The sequence below is a fragment of the Lynx canadensis genome, chromosome C1 (assembly GCF_007474595.2).
Source record: "Lynx canadensis isolate LIC74 chromosome C1, mLynCan4.pri.v2, whole genome shotgun sequence".
Taxonomy (NCBI): Eukaryota; Metazoa; Chordata; class Mammalia; order Carnivora; family Felidae; genus Lynx; species Lynx canadensis.
Window position 1 is genome coordinate 21,292,996 of NC_044310.1, and position 16,850 is coordinate 21,309,845.

The 16,850-nt window shown below is 40.0% G+C and overlaps 1 protein-coding gene across 6 annotated transcripts in view; it reads left to right on the forward strand.

Moving 5' to 3' along the window:
* The window catches only part of GMEB1 (glucocorticoid modulatory element binding protein 1), a 36,376-nt gene that overhangs the window by 4,310 nt on the left and 15,216 nt on the right, over positions 1–16,850 (forward strand). For 3 of the 6 annotated variants that reach the window (XM_030325004.1, XM_030325001.1, XM_032594233.1), the window contains 4 exons: positions 3,088–3,241; positions 10,006–10,118; positions 10,832–10,956; positions 12,249–12,352. In XM_030325004.1, the coding sequence (XP_030180864.1) occupies positions 3,114–3,241; positions 10,006–10,118; positions 10,832–10,956; positions 12,249–12,352 (470 nt within the window). In that variant the 5' untranslated portion in view covers positions 3,088–3,113. Of the gene's footprint in view, positions 1–2,771; positions 2,904–3,087; positions 3,242–10,005; positions 10,119–10,831; positions 10,957–12,248; positions 12,353–16,850 lie in introns of all 6 variants that reach the window. The other 3 variants (XM_032594235.1, XM_032594234.1, XM_030325000.1) reach the window with 2 other exon arrangements.

Below are 16,850 nucleotides of genomic sequence, written 5' to 3' on the forward strand. Positions count from 1 at the left end.
TATTTAAGCCTTTAAATTATAGAAGTTCAGATAGTGTACTGTAATATCTTACAATTAATTTTTTTCTCTAGTATGCATCTCTTTCCCTTGTTTAGTTCCTGAAGAGCAGCTACTCTCCCTTTTCATATCCAAAGTAGACAGACAGTTTTGTAAATAGTAGTCTGATATTTGAAAACTGGTTATTGTACTCCTGTGTCATGGGTACTGAGCTAAGGGTAGGGGAGCCGTTGAAAAAGAAAGGCAATCCTTGCTCTCCCAGGATATAGTCTGGTGGGGAGAGGCTGACAAAGTGGATGATGGTTATGACAGGGGTGCTGTAGGTACTAAGAACACAATCTCACATCTAGTCAAGGAAGTCACAGGCCTCCCTAAGGAAGTTATTTATTTATTTAAAGTAAACTCAATGTGGGGCTTGAACTCATGATTCTGACATCCGGAGTCTCTTGTTCTAGCAACTGAGCCAGCCGGGTGCCCCAGGAAGTAATGTTTTAAATAAGTTATAAAAGTTTAGCAGTGACTAGCCAAAAAGGAAGGAAAAGAGAATTCTAGGTAGAGGAAACAAGCGTGAAGGCTCAGGTGAGGAAATATGGCATGTTTGAGAAATTGAAAAAAAAAAGTGTGTGGGGGGGGGGCATCTGCTCAGTCAGTTGAGTGTTCAACTTCGGCTCAGGTCATGATCTTGCAGTTCATGGGTTCGAGCCCCGCGTCGGGCTCTGTGCTAGCAAACAGCTCAGAGCCTGGAGCCTGCTTTGGATTCTGTGTCTTCCTCTCCCCCACTTGCACTCTGTCTCTCTCTCTCAAAAACAAATAAACATTAAAAAAAAAAAATTCAATGACAGGAGACCACAATGTGAGAGGAAGAACTATGAGAAATGAGGTTAGCAGCGTAGATGGGACAGATTTGGAGGATTCTATAAGCACTGTTAAGATGCTTGCACTTTAATAGCAAAGGGAATCCTCTGAAGGATTCTGAAATGGGGAAATGGCTTGTGGCCTTTAGTAAGATCACTTTGTCTGCTCTGTAGATCATGGAGTGGAGAGCAAGATCAGAGATAAGGATACTGATGCGAAGCAGCTGGAAAAATTCAAGTGGTAGTGTGTGGCTCAGAATATGGTGGCAGCACAGATGGAGAATGGGGGATGGTTAAAAGAGAAATATAGATGATAGAATGGATAGGATTTGGTAGTTGATTAGATTTTATAAAGAGAAGAATGAAAAGTAACTCCTTAGTTTCTGGCTTGAGAAAATGGGTAGAGGATAGTGCCATTTACTGAGGAGGGAAACAAGAGCAGGTTTGTGAGAGAACGTGAGTTCAGTTTAAGGTGCTTACAAGATAAATTATAAGAGGCTTTTGGGTACAGGTGGTAGAGAATTCAGGAAAGAGGTTTGAATGTGAGAATCACAAAAGGCAGAAGCATAAGTCTGCTACGAGCAATTTTAACTAGATTATATATACAACCAAAAATTGATTGAACCAACATGTCAGTGCCATGATGATCAGGGCTGTGGAGACCAGCTTTTTAGAGAAGCAGCACCTGCCCTCATAGAGAGTATAGTGCAGTTATGGAGATAGAGGTCTGTTCAATTAACGACAATACAGAGCACAGTGTGATAACCACTAGAGGAAAGCTACATGTGAAGTGTTGGGGGACTGTAGAAAAGAAAATGGCTTGTCAGGGCCTCTGTGGAGGAGCGGGCTTTGAACTGGGCCTTGAAGGGAGACTGAGATGAGGGAGAAGAGAGTTTGGGCTTAAGGAATAACAAAGGTCTAAAAACCTGAAGGTACATATTGTCTGTTCAGAGCACGGGCAGAGGCTGGGTTGGCTGGCACTTCAGATTCTCAGGGAATTACTGTTGCAGATAAAACGGGAAAAATATTTTGGGGCCAAATGAGGGAGACTTTGCTTGCTGTGCTTAAGTATGCATATTATAGGCAAATATGAGCCACGATGTGGATTCAGTTGTCTGATTATCAGTCACATATTCAAATGTGTGTCCACCGTGTCCCTACACGTGAAAGTAAACACAGTACTCTTACCTGTACTCTTTTTAGTGACTCCCTTCTTTGCAACTGTGAGGACTAACTACTGCAGAATATTCTGGGGCCCTCTGAATTTTCATTAAAATTGGGATGATGCTGGGACACCTGGGTGGCTCGGTCGGTTAAGCGGCTGTCCCTTGATTTTTATCTCAGGTAATGGTCTGCACAGGTCATGATCTCACAGTTTGTGAGATTGAGCTCCACATCGTGCTGACATTGAGGAGCCTGTTTAAGATTCTTTCTCTCTTCCTCTCTGCCCCTCCCGTACTTTCTCTATCTCAAAAATAAATAAACTTAAAAAAAAATTGGGATGATGCTTTGAGTTACGTTAGAGTCGAGGAGCACATGGTGTTGGACACTGGTTTCCCCAACAAGTCTGCAAGGGAGATGTCAGGCAAGATCATCTCTCCATTCAGTCTGAGGCAAAGAGGTAGTAAGAAACTTCTAGAGGTCATACAGTTGGATTCAGTATTTATTAAACAACCACACAATGCAAATCATTTTTCTTCCTGTACAGTTTCAGTTAGCAGATACTTATGAAGTGCTCACAAAGTACAGAGTGCTTGGTGAAGCATAATGGCTGGTTGCAAAGAAAAGAGGTGATTCTTACTTTCTAGGAGTTTACTGATGGGGTTGGAACTAGTGGTGTGCTATAAATCAGTTCTCCAGAAAAAAAAAAATACCCTGATTTGTACTGCTTGCCAGTTTCTGTGATGTATGTACTCCCAGCATCACTGATTTCAAGCTACCAACTTGCTGTCACTAAACTCAGATTTGGGAAGAGATGTGCACAATTGGTTCTCAGGAGCAGGCTCCAGCACAGCACTGGGTGAATCACATATACTAAGAAAACCTAAATCAGTAAGTGAGTACGAAAGCATGTCTGGAAAGATCAGAGCCTGTCAGCCCCTTCTCACAGTTCCCATCCTTTTCAGAGGACCGTGATCTTAGAATGGGTAGTCTTAATTATCCTGATGTTTCTTTCCTAGGGTTGCTATCTTTTCAAAACCAGACAGTCACTGATGCTTCTTGTTTCTGACAACAGCCCAGCTATCTGACTTCATGTGAAAGATGGCTAATGCAGAAGTAAGTGTTCCAGTGGGGGATGTGGTTGTGGTTCCCACTGAAGGAAATGAAGGGGAGAACCCTGAAGACACTAAAACCCAAGTGATCTTGCAGTTACAGCCTGTGCAGCAAGGGTAAGTAACCAAAGATTTGGGTAGTCTGAAAAATTTGGGAGGTTTGAAGAGTGGGGAAATTTTAACTTTATGGTTGCTTAGCACAATGGAACATTTAGCATCAATCTTTCAGAACGTATTTATAATGTATCGTGTGCTCTATTTGTTATTTTAATACTTATTACAACAGTAAACTGTGTCTTTGTCTCTCTCCCTCTTCTCCACTGTAAGCTCTTTGAGGGTAAGTTACATAGCTCCCTCTTCTTATTTATCCACACAGTTTAGCATAGGGACTTGATACATGTTTACTGAAAGACAGTGTAGTTAGAGTCAGAGGAGATTAGGCAAGGCAACTGCAAAACTTTTCCTACCAGAAGGGATCTGGACCCTAAAGGATGGACAAATTAATCAAGCTTAGTTAATCAAATAATACTTATCGACCACCTACTATTATACGATATATTACAAAGTGTTGGAAGAAATATAGCACATGGTTCCCACCATCATGGAGCTTGCAGTCTAGTTGTACAAACCAAAAATACATATATGTAAATAAAGAGGTCACTTACATGGCAAAATCTAAGAAGTGCTGAGTGTCATGGTTAGAAAGTAGCTTGAATTCAGAGGATCACTATGAATTTGAAAGAAGAGATAAGATTTTTAAATGGTCTTGAAGGTTAAATAAGAATTAGATCTACAGAGAGAAGGGAGAGAGAGTTATTTTATCTTGAGGAATTACTGACAGGGGCACCTGGCTGGCTTAGTAAGTGGAGCATGTGACTCTTTATGTCAGGGTTGTGAGTCCAAGCCCCACTTTGGGAGTAGAGCTTACTTAAAAAAATAAAATCTTTAAATAATAATAATAAGTATTGACATATAATGGATAAAGTGATTCAAAATTTTAATCAATTAAGTGGCACCAAAAGATTATGCATACTTATTCAAAATCACTTGTTTGGGATTTCATTTGTTACATACACACACATACTTGTAGTTGTTATCCTTTGAGGAAGGGTAACATGAGGAAGATTCTTTTGTGCATGGCAGCTTTATTTTCTCCTGGAATCATTGTTTCTTCTATCTTTTCTAAAGTGCTCCAGTTGTCGCTTTCCTATCCCTTCTGGAGACAGAAAACGCTTCTCAACTACTTAGAGACTTAATTATTTTGAAGATTAGTTCCACTTATTTTGCGTGTGCATATGTCTTTTTTAATTTTCCAAATGGCATTGTCTTTTCGGGAAAATTCTTGTTGCCTGATTAGACATCTTTGTACTACATATGGACTCCCCAACCTACTGGTTTTTTTTGTTTTGTTTTGTTTTAATTTTTTAAAAATATTTTTTTTGAGACAGACAGAGACAGAATGCGAGTGGGTTGGGGCAGAGAGAGAGGGAGGCACAGAATCTGAAGCAGGCTCCAGGCTCCGAGCTGTCAACACAGAGCCTGATGCGGGGCTCGAACTCAGAAGCTGCGAGATCATGAACTGAGCTGAAGTTGGTCGGATGCTCAGCCAACTGAGCCACCCAGGCGCCCCCCCCCCCCAACCTACTGTTTACACTGAATTTACCATATAAGCTAGTGATACATTTTCAGGTTCTGCATTTTGAGATGCCTGCCAATCAATGTTTAATTGATTTCTCTAGTTATATTTTTTAAAATTAATTTATTTTTAAGTAATCTCTGAGCCCAATGTGGGGCTTGAACTCACAACCCCAAGATTGAGAGTCCTAGGTTCTACTGATTGAGTCAGCCAGGGGCCCTGTATTTTTTAATTGTTTGGATATTTTGTTGCATTTTAGCAGAGAACAGAAATATTGATACTAGTGATAAGCAGTGCAGGTGTGAAATAGAGGTTTCCACTTATGGAATGAATAAGTCACATCATAAAAGGGACCGCATTAAGGAATATAGTCAGTGATAATTGTAATAGGGATGTATATGGACAGATGGTAGCTACATTTGTGGCAGGCAGCATAATGTATAAATTTGTCGAATCCATTTTGTTGTACACAGTGAAACTAATGTAATACTATATGTCAACTATACTCCCCACCCCCCAAAAAAGGTATAGGCCTCATCAATTTAATACTGTTGAGACAAAGATAGAAATCATGAGGTCTTTAGCCTCAGTCACACGTAACCTGATTGGCTACATATTCAAGCATGAGGGAAAGAAACGATCAAAAGAACATGTATGAATTGCTGGGAATAAATTGGAAAAGATATTCAAAAGGCAAAAAATAGAGATTTTCTATAAATGTTTTTTACTGTTTATTTTTGAGAGAGAGAGGCAGAGCGCAAGCTGGGGAAGGGTAGAGAGAGAGGGAGACACAGAATCTCAGACGGGCTCTGAGCTCTGAGCTGTCAGCACGGAGCCCAGTGCAGGGCTCGAACTTTTGAACTGCAGGATCATGACCTGAGCCAAAGTTGGTTACCTAATTGACTGAGCCACCCAGGCACCCCTCTATAAATATTTTTAGATTTCAATATATAGAACTCTTCTTGTATGTCTTTTTTAACTTTTACATATGTGATATTTTATACTTTTTCAAGTATGCATTATATACATGTTTCCAGGAATACATTATCAAGCAAAAGTAGCGTGTCTGGTAATGTTCTCTTGATATAAATATATAGAATCTGACATACTGAATAAGATGACACTTTTTTTTTATGACACTTTCATAATAACACTAGATTGGCTTTAAAATATGTCTACATTTAACTCTATTATTATTTTTTTAATATAGATACTAAGGTATCTAGAAGGCTTTTAATCCTAGGAGATTTTCAGCATAGAAGATTTGTTCAGCATGTGCTTTCTCTAAAAAAAATAAAATGGCTATTAACTTTTTCAAATATAATTTCTTATACTCAAAAAGTTGTGGGAGCAGGGGGTACCTGGCTGGCACAGTTGGTAGAGCACATAGTTCTTGGTCTCAGGGTTGTGAGTTCAAGCCCCACGTTGGGCATAGAGCTTAGTTTAAAAAAAAAAGTTATCAAGGGGAGTGAAGGTACTATGATTCCTTCATTGTTCTTGGCTGTCCAATTCATTGTGGATTCATAACAGTTTTTAATTTAATTTAATTTAATTTTTTAATTTACATCCAAGTTAGCATATAGTGCAACAATGATTTCAGGAGTAGAGTCCTTAGTGCCCCTTACCCATTTAGCCCATCCCCCCTCCCACAACCCCTCCAGTAACCCTCAGTTTGTTCTCCATATTTAAGAGTCTTATGTTTTGTCCCACTCCCTGTTTTTATATTATTTTTGCTTCCCTTCCCTTATGTTCATCTGTTTTGTATGGATTCATAATAGTTTTTAACATCACCAGGGACTGGTGGTTTTAGTGTACTACGTAAATTTACTGAGCGTCCTGACTAGCTTTTTTTTTCTCCTGTAGAGGACATTCAATCCAAATGTATTGGAATAGTTCAGTTTGAAGAGTATTGGCCCTACTTTCCCTTTCATGCTCAGATCCCTCTCTCCCTCTCTAGCAGAAAGTTTAAAGCCTATATTATAAGCTCTTTCAAATCAGTAAGGTACCACTTAGTTTATGTAATAATCTTAATCTAACGTTCAGTTAATCAGAATTTCTTCCCTTAACATTCTGGATAAAAAGAACTTAACTATAGGGGCGCCTGCATGGCTCAATTGGTTAAGCATCTGACTTTGGCATAGGTCATGATTTCACAGTTTGTGGATTCGAGTTCCGCATTGTGCTCTGTGCTTACAGCTTGGAGCCTGAAGCCTGCTTTGGATTCTGTGTCTCCCTCTCTCTCTCTCTCTGCCCCTCCCCCGCCTGTGCTCTGTCTCTGTCTCTCAAAAATAAATAAACATTTAAAAAATTAAAAAAAAAAAGAACTTAACTATATGTGGGTTTTCAGAGAATTAGAATACAATGATGCAGACTTAATTTTAAAGCTCCAGTAAGCATAATTTTACCTTCCTTTGGTGATTCACAAGGCATGTCACTATCTTACAGTCCCTTAACATTTCAACATATTTTATGATTTTTTACTATAGTTGTAGTAGATATAGAGAATTAAGCTAAATCCATTACTATTCTGAGTTGCTTTAGGAAATTTTTTCTTTTTCTTTTTTTTTTTAAGTTTATTTTGAGAGAGAGAGCGTGTATGCACGCGAGCAAGATGGGGAGGGACAGAGAGAGAGAGAGAGAGAGAGAGAGAGAGAATCCCAAGCAGGCTCCATGCTGTCAGCACAAAGCCTGATGTGGGGCTCAATCTCACACACTGTGAGATCGTGACCTGAGCCAAAATCAAGAGTTAGACATTTAACCAACTGAGCCACTCAGGTGCCCTAGAAATTTTTTCTCGATAAAACCTCATAAAAATTTTTACTCATAAAAATATAGACTGTGCCCCTACTTCCCACTACAAGTGCAATTTACTGGTTGTTGAAATTATGTATAAATAAGAATTTCTTTTTTTTTTTTTTAAGTTTATTTATTTTGAGGGAGAGAGAGAGAGCATGGCAGGGAAGAGGCAGAGAGAGGGAGAGAGTGACAATCCCAAGCAGGCTCCATGCCATCAATGCAGAGCCTGATGTGGGTGTCCAAATCATGAACCATGAAATCATGACCTGAGCCGAAATCAAGAGTCAGCCACTTAACTGACTGAGCTACTCAGGCGCCCCAAGAATTTCACCCTAAGGGAAAAAAAAAAGGATTTTTGCACATATTGGTCAATTTAGAGTGAGTTTACTGAACTTATTTGAAGCAGTGATTATTCATGTTTATCATAATCCTCATTCACCAACCAACCACTTGTTGGGTGCTTTGTCGTGTTCCAGTTAGTATTTGACACAGTAGACATACAAAATTGAATAAGTAAATAAGACATAATTTCTGCTCTCAGGGACCTCTTAGACCATGCCCAAGGAAAGGCAGACAGGTAAACAAACATATAATATGAAGTGTTATATGTGTTGTAACAAAGGCATAAGTACAGTTGGGTCAAAAGAAGGAAGTAGGTGATTATACTGGAGGGACTGATATGGAAGGAAAAGCATCATAGAGGCTACTGACTACAAAGCAAATAGATGGGCACCTTGCAGGCTCAGTGAGTAGAACATGCAATTCTTGATCTTAGGGTTGTAAGTTCAAGCCCCATGTTGGGTGTAGAGATTACTTAAAAATAAAATCTTGGGGCACTTCGGTGGCTCAGTCAGTTGAGCTTCTGACTCTTGATTTCGGCTCAAGTCATGATCTCACAGCTCACGGGATCGAGCCCTGTGTCGGCTCTGTGGTGACAGCATGTAGCCTACTTGGGATTTTCTCTACCCCTTTCCCCACTCATGTGTGCTCTCCTTATCTCTCACAATAAATAAAATTTAAAATAATAAATAAATAAATAAAATCTTTTTTAAAACCCCACAAATACACAAATAGATGGGGAAGCATGTTCTGGGGAAAGCGGGAAATAAGAACAAAGATAGAAGGTATAAAAGAACATGACAGTTCTGAAAACCACAAATAATTTGGTATGAGTGGGGTTTGGATTATAAGGTGAGGTTTAGGGAGAGCTGAAACCAGGGGCCAGATCTTAGAGCAACTTAAATATCCTATTAAGGATTTGGGGCTTTATTATAACAGCAAGTAGAGGGTTCTTGAAGGGTTTTCCGAAGGGATTTCTGTGATCACTCTGGTAGGAATATAGAAGATCAGGTGGATGCAAGGAGACTAGTTCAGACTAGAGATGATGCAGCCTAAATTAAGGCAGTAGCAGTGGAAAAAGAGACAGGGAGGCTGGCTGGTGTTAAGGAGATACATCTGGTAGGATTTGGTGGCTGAGTATGTGGGAGGTGAGGAGGAGGAGGAGGGAGAAATCTGATGAAATTCCCAGGCTTCTGTCTTAGGCTATAGAATGCTAGGAGGTGCCATTAAGAAAGATAGAGAATAGAAGAGTGGTTTGGGAGAGGGAAGAGAACTTGGTTATTTTAGACATAATGAATTCCACAAAGTCCTGCGGTACATCCAAATGTATTTATTCATTTAGCAGTTAATTGTATCCTGGTGTGAAATTTAGAGGCGAGGTCTGTGCTAAAGGTGTCCACTGTGGGGGTGGGTGATCACTGATACAAGGGATATTATTCAGGCAGTGCTTTCAAACAAGATGCAATAGTTAATGCATTAAGTTTATTATAAAAATTAAACAGAGGTCATCAGCGTATTTTATTAGGTTATTTGAGCACATTTCTTAGAAGGTAGAGACATTTAGAGACTTTCCCTGAGGTGGTATCTCTGATTAATGCTAGTTACTTTGGGCATAGTTTTTTTAACTAGGCTCTGCTCATGTCAATAGTTTGGTTATGAGTCTTTGAAAAATGCAGAAGTGCTAAAAAAGACTGAAGTGTCTGGATTCCAACAAAGGACATCAACTTGTGTGGTCAATGGGTTCTTCCTGTCTTGAACTGTCCAACAGTATTACTTTTGAATCTTGCTAGGATAATTCTATAATATGACTTAGTCTTATAGTTGAAGCAACATTTTATGTCAGAAGTGTTTAAATTTAGGAAGGGAAAAGTCTGGTGTAAGGACAGTAGCAAGAGGAACTTGGCTTTGAGGTGAGGAAAGTTGTTGATTCTTGTGCATGGTAGTGGCTGCTAAGCTGTCCTCGGCAGCTTGGAATGTAAATACAGTGGGGAACTAGTCAAAGCACTAACATAGTGTTGTAAAGTGTATTTATTTTATTCCTTTTGAGATAGATTATAAGAAATTTCTTAACTCCATGCTGTGAATATTAATTTTTTCATGATTTATATAGTTTGTTTATCGATGGACACTTTTACAACAGGATTTATGAACCTGGGTCCGAGAACAACACGGCAGTCGTGGCAGTAGAAACTCACACGATTCACAAAATTGAAGAAGGGATTGGTAAGTCTTTCGTTATTTTCTCGCCTTTGACCCTAGCTGCTTTGGTTGAAATTTGTTGCCTTTTATGCCTTATGTCCCCCCTCCCATACCCAGTATGCCCCACCAATGCCGTAGCCATCGATTTGATGGCGCATCTAGAGACACCACTAAGATGCTAGAGCTGTCAGTTGATTGTTTAACATCAATTTGCTGGGATGCTGAAAAGATTTTTTTATCTACAAAAATTCCGCAAAGAAATTGGAGCCTCAAGGTTGATCCTGTCATTAGAGAAGTTGCTGATGAGGACTTATCAGGTGTTGATTGGAAGGCAATCAGTGGAAAGAAACTGAAAAAACAAACAAACAAACAAATTTTGAAATTAGGCAAACCAGATTTTAAATCCTATTTTCTCACTTCTTAGCTGTGTGCCCTTGGGAAAGTCACTTCACCTTTCCAAGTCCCACATGCCTACATAGGAAACAATCACTGCCTCACAGGATTGTTGTAAGAACTGAATAAGATTAAGCATGTAGAAGCACATAGGACAGTGTCTGACACATAGTGTGAGCTTGGTAAGAAAGCTGGTATGCCAAACTTCTTGCAGAAGATTCCTAAACAATACCAGCCAATGTGAACTGTTAGCTCCTTAGAGGAACCAGGAAACTAGAGATTTTGAATTAAGCTTTTGGGGGAAAAGTGTTCAATAAATAATTGATATTTTTTTCCGTTTTCAGATGCAAGCACTATAGAAGCAAATGAGGATATGGAAATTGCTTACCCCATAACTTGTGGGGAGAGCAAAGCCATTCTCCTCTGGAAGAAGTTTGTATGTCCAGGAATAAATGTGAAATGTGTCAAGGTAATTGTCTTTTCTCCTTGCTGGAGCCTGTTTTGGGGCCCCTTGTTTTCAAAGAGTATAGTTTCAGTACCTCTTCTCTCTCGTCTACCATATCAGTGTTTTCAGTTTTGTGGCTGTAGTCCCATGCTGTCACGGTAGAAAAAATTAAGGACTTTGGAGGGAAATTGACCTGGATTCAAGTTCCACGCAGAATACAAGATCTATAAGAGCTGAGAACTTGTTTGTCTTGTTTATCAGTGTATCCCCAGCACCTAGAAAGATGTTTGGTATATTTATCAATAAATATTTGTTGAATGAATGAAGTCCCATCTCTATGACTGACTAGCTAGGTGACCTTGAATAAGTTATTTAATATTTCAGAGGCTCGTATGTTTTTGTTTTTGTTTTTTTTTAATTTTTTTTTTAACATTTATTTATTTTTCAGACAGAGAGAGACAGAGCATGAATGGGGGAGGGTCAGAGAGAGGGAGACACAGAATCCGAAACAGGCTCCAGGCTCTGAGCTGTCAGCACAGAGCCCGACACGGGGCTCGAACTCACAGACCGTGAGATCATGACCTGAGCCGAAGTCGGCCGCCTAACCAACTGAGCCACCCAGGTGCCCCATAGAGGCTCGTATGTTAAAATACGAATAATCATATGCACAACACACACACATACTATAAGGTTGCTAGCACATGAAATGAGATAATATGTGTAAAATGCCTTACACAAGTGTGCATTATGGTAGAGGTTATTGAAATTTATCACTGATAAAAATAAATTTTTATTTATTTATTTTATATGTGGAAATAATTGCTTATTCTGTCTCCAGTGGTAGTCACGATGGTACCCGTAGATAGTAGTCACCACCTTTGGTATCATCCTAGAATCATGAAGGATTGCAGAATTTTGAAGCTCTGCAGTGATAATGGTTTCTATGCTAGTCTTTCCACCATATCTTGAATCTTGTCATTAGGGCTAGGTAGGTTATTTCAGTTTATTTAAACAGCCTTTGCAACATTGAACCCAAGTACCTGATTTAGGGCATAAATGGATTTCAGATGTTAATCAGTATATTAATCTCTGATCATCCTCGTGTCTTCTGTAGCTTTGTACCAAGACAGGGCACTATGCCCAGGGAAGGGTCATCTTCTCTGGCACAACAGGGCAGAAGGCTGGAAGATACAAGGCTATGACTTAAGATGCCATCTGGGCACTTTTCGTATGTAACAAGTGGAGTTACCTTTCTTTCCTTCTTGGCCTGCGTCAGTTGACCTTGATTTATTTTGGATTTTTTCCTTTTCCTTTAGTTCAATGATCAGTTGATCAGCCCCAAGCATTTTGTTCATCTGGCTGGCAAGTCTACCCTAAAGGACTGGAAGAGAGCCATTCGTCTGGGTGGAATCATGCTCAGGTGAGCTTTTAACAAGCACATACCAGGGTGCCTGGCAGGCTCAGTCAGAAGAGTGTGCACCTCTTGATCTCAGAGCTTCACGTTGAGTACAGAGATTACTTTTTGTTTGTTTGTTTGTTTGTTTGTTTGTTTTTTCAATTTACTAGATTACTTTAAAAAATTAAAAAATTAAAAAAAAATAAGCACATACCTTTCAACTGACTTTGGGGCACTTAATTATGGTAGAATATAGATAATTCCATATTTTCTCTTCAGTTTGAAATTTTTATTCCCTCTGAAGAATTGGCTTGAGCAACCCATGTATTGACTTTCATCAGTTTGTTCTTCATTTTTTTTTAAGTTTATTTATGTATTTTGAAACAGAGAGAGTACAAGCAGGGGAGGGGCAGAGAGCAAAAGAGAGAGAGAGAATCCTAAGCAGGTTCCGCACTGTCAGCACAAAGCCTGATATGGGGCTTGAACCCATGAACCATGAGATAATGACCTGAACTGAAACCAACAGTTGGATGCTCAATCGACTAAGCCACCCAGGCACCCCAGCTTGTTCTTAAAATCCCTGTAAGAAAAAGAAGATTGAATTAAATTAATTCTTCCCAGCATTTAAGGCAAATTTTTTCTAATGTCAGGATGTTAGGATCCTTTCTGGACAGAGAAGTTTGGGAGTAGATGACAGTCCTACTTGAGATCACCAAGGGCAGGCAGAGCTAAGCCTGGTGCTGAGGAAGCATGATGACCATGGAAAAGTATAGGCTGACAAGTTCTGGGATAATATGGTAAAATGGAGGGTGCTGTTGATAAGTAACAGTCATGCTTAGTGAATGCAATCTTTGCCATCATTGAACCACAGAAATAAACTTTAGACTGTGTAATACCCTTGAGATGCCGGGGTGGCCCAGTCAGTTAAGCGTCCGATTCTTGATCTCTGCTCAGGTCTTGATCTTAGTGTGTGAGTTCACTCCCCATGTTGGGCTCCATGCTGGGCATGAAGCCTTATTTTTAAAAAATGGGCACCTGTGTAGCTGAGTCACTTGAGTGTCTGACTCTTGATTTGAGCTCAGATCAGGATCTCATGGTTGGTGAGCTCAAGCCCCACATTGGGCTCTGCACTGACAGCACAGAGCCTGCTTGAGATTTCTGAAATCTCTCTCCATCTCTCTCTACCTCTCCCCCATTCAGGCTCTTTCTCTCTCTCAAAATAAATAAATAAACATTAAAATAAAATTAGGAGCACCTGGGTGGCTCAGTCAGTTAAGCATCGGACTCTTGATCTTGGCTCAGGTCATGATCTCACAGTTCATGAGTTTGAGCCCCTCGTTGGGCTCTGTGCTGACAGCATGGAGCCTGCTTGGGATTCTCTCCTTTACTCTCTGCCCCTCCCCCGTGTGCATGCTCTCTGTCTCTCCTCCCTCTCTCAAAATAAATAAGTAAACATTTAAAAAAAGTAAAAAACAAAAAAAGGATGTGTAATACCATCACCCCCATCTCTTTATACAGCAAATTTATTATTGTAATCCCCCCACCCCCCGTGAAGATTAACATTATTTGGTAATTCTTGAGCACTCACTTAGTGATAGAAAATTTTAAATTGTGGTCAAGAATGGAAAGTGCCCCACAGAACATGTATCAACAGCTTTGAGAACATCTTACTCTTTATCTTTAATTTTTTTTTTTTAATTAATGTTTACTTATTTTTGAGAGAGAGAGCTTGAGTGGAGGAGGGGCAGATAGTGTGACAGACAGAGGATCCAAAGCAAAGTGGGGTGGGCTCTATGCTGACAAGCAGAGAGCCCAATGCGGAGCTTGAACTCATGAACCATGAGATCATGACCTGAGCTGAAGTTGGTCACTCAACTGACGGAGCCATCCAGGTGCCCCTGTCTTTAATTTTTTAAGGAATCTGTCCTAAGAAAAATCTATAGTGCTTGTAGAGATTCAGGCATAAAAATGTTCATTGCAGGGGCCCATGGGTGACTCAGTTGGTTGAGCATCCGACTTCAGCTCAGGTCCTATCTCACACTTTGTGGGTTCGAGCCCTGCATTGGGCTCTGTGCTGACAGCTCAGAGCCTGGAGCCTGCTTTGGATTCTGTGTCTCCTTCTGTCTGCCCCTCTCCTGCTCATGCTCTGTCTCTCTCTGTCACTAAAAATAAATAAAGGTCAAAAATATTAAAAAAAAAAAGTTCATTGCAACATTATTTATTATGTTGAAAATTATAGTCTGCTTTAATATATATTCAAGGTATATCTAAAGTAAACTTGTGGCTCATCTAAATATATATGAGTATATACTATGAGATATGATGTCATTAAAAAATGAGGTAATTAAAAAAAATTTTTTTTAATGTTCATTTCTGAGAACACGAGTGGGGGAGGGGCAGAGAGAGAGAGGGGGAGACTCAGAATCTGAAGCAGGTTCCAGGCTCTGATTTGTCAGCACAGAGCCCGATGCAGGGCTCGAACCCATGAACTGCGAGATCATGACTTGAGCCAAAGTCAGTCGCTTAACCAACTGAGCCACCCAGGCACCCTGAGGTCATTTTTTAAAAGATTTTACTTTATTTATTTGTTTATTTTTAAGTTTATTATTTATTTTGAGAGAGTGAGTGGGGGAGGGGCAGAGGGAAAGGGAGAAAGAGAATCCCAAGCAGGTTTTGCACTGTCGGCATAGAGCCCAGTGTGGGACTTGAACTCACGAAGCATGAAATCATGGCCTGAGCTGAAGTCAGGCACTTAACCAACTGAGCCATCCAGGTGCCCCAAAATTTTATTTATTTTTTAATTTAATTTAATTAAAAAAAATTTTTTAACCTTTATTTTTGAGAGAGAGACAGAGTTCAAGCAGGGGAGGGGCAGAGAGAGAGGGAGACACAGAATCCAAAGCAGGCTCCAGGTTCTGAGCTGTCAGCACAGAGCCTGATGTGCGGCTTGAACTCATGAACTGTGAGATTATGACTTGAGCCAAAGTTGGACGCTTAACCAACTGAGCTACCCAGGTGCCCCTAATTTTTTTTTTTTTTTTTTTTGAGAGCGAGTGAGCAAGTGGGGGTGGGGGAAGGGGCAGAGGTAGAGAGAATCCCAAGTAGGCTCTGTGCTCAGTGCAGAACCCAGTGCGGGGCTCCATCCCCATGAGCCAAAATCAAGAGTCTGCCACTCAACCAACTGAGCCACCCAGGCACCTCTTAATTTTTTTTTTTTAATATTTATTTATTTTTGAGAGAGAGAGAGAGAGAGCATTAGTGGGGGAGGAGCAGAGAGAGAGAGGGAGACACAGACTCCAAAGCAGGCTCCAGGCTCCAAGCTGTCAACACAGAGCCTGACGTGGGGCTTGAACCCACAAACTGTGAGATCATGACCTGAGCCAAAGTCAGATGTTTAACCGACTGAGCCACCTAGGTGCCCCCCAGGCACCTCTTAATTAAGATTTTACTTTTAAGTAATCTCCTCACCCAACCTGGGGCTCCAGCTCACAACCCCCAAGATCAAGAGTTGCATACTCCACTGACCCAGGTGCCCCTGGGTCATTAAAATATTTCTGAAGAGTTTTTACATGGAAAACTGCTTATGATGTAATGAAAGAAAGAAAACAAAACATAACATTGGGGGCACCTGGCTGGCTCAGTCAGTGGAACCTGTGACTCTTGATCTCAGGGTTGTGAGTTCAAGCCCCACACTGGGTGTAGAGATTACTTAAAAAAGTGTGTGTGTGTGTATGTGTGTGTCTACACACACACGCAATTAATTAAACAATGTGATGACACATGTGTGTTTAATCACAATTAATGTGATTTTAGTTGTGTTAAAAAACACGTATGGGGACGCTCAGTCGGTCAAACGTCTGACTCTTGATTTCGGCTCAGGTCATGATCTCAGTTCATGGGATCAAGCCCCAGGTGGGGCTCCCCGCTGACAGTGTGGAGACTGCTTGAGGTTCTCTCTCTCCCTCTCTACCCTTTCCCTGCTCACATGCATGCTTACTCTCTCTGTCAATAAAAACAAAAACAAAAAAACCTAGACACCTATGTATGTAAACTTTAGTAGAAGATAATATGCCAAAATGTTAGTTATCTCTGTGTTGTCGGATTCTTTAAATGGCGGTTGTTTTCTTTATAGTTTTCTGTATTTTCCACAGAAAAATGTTAATTTTTTTCTTCAAATATTATTTTAATAGAGACACATTAAAAAATTTTCATTACAGATGATTTGTATGCAGAAATCAGTGGTTGAAGGAAATTGGGAAGGAATACTTTTAACTTTTATTTTTGTTGTTCTTGGCCGGTTCTTTTTTGCCCAAAAAAACAAGCACATGCCAACTTTCCCCAAATGTAAAAAGGAATTAGAATGCTTGAAAGATCTTTAGTGAAAGCCAAGTCATGTTATAACATAGAGTATACTATAATTAAAATACCCCATGGGTTTGTTCATAGCCTATAATAACAATCTCTTGTGAATCCAGTTATAAGGGCGATTTATAGTAGGGTTTAGTATAATCAACTTTGCTCT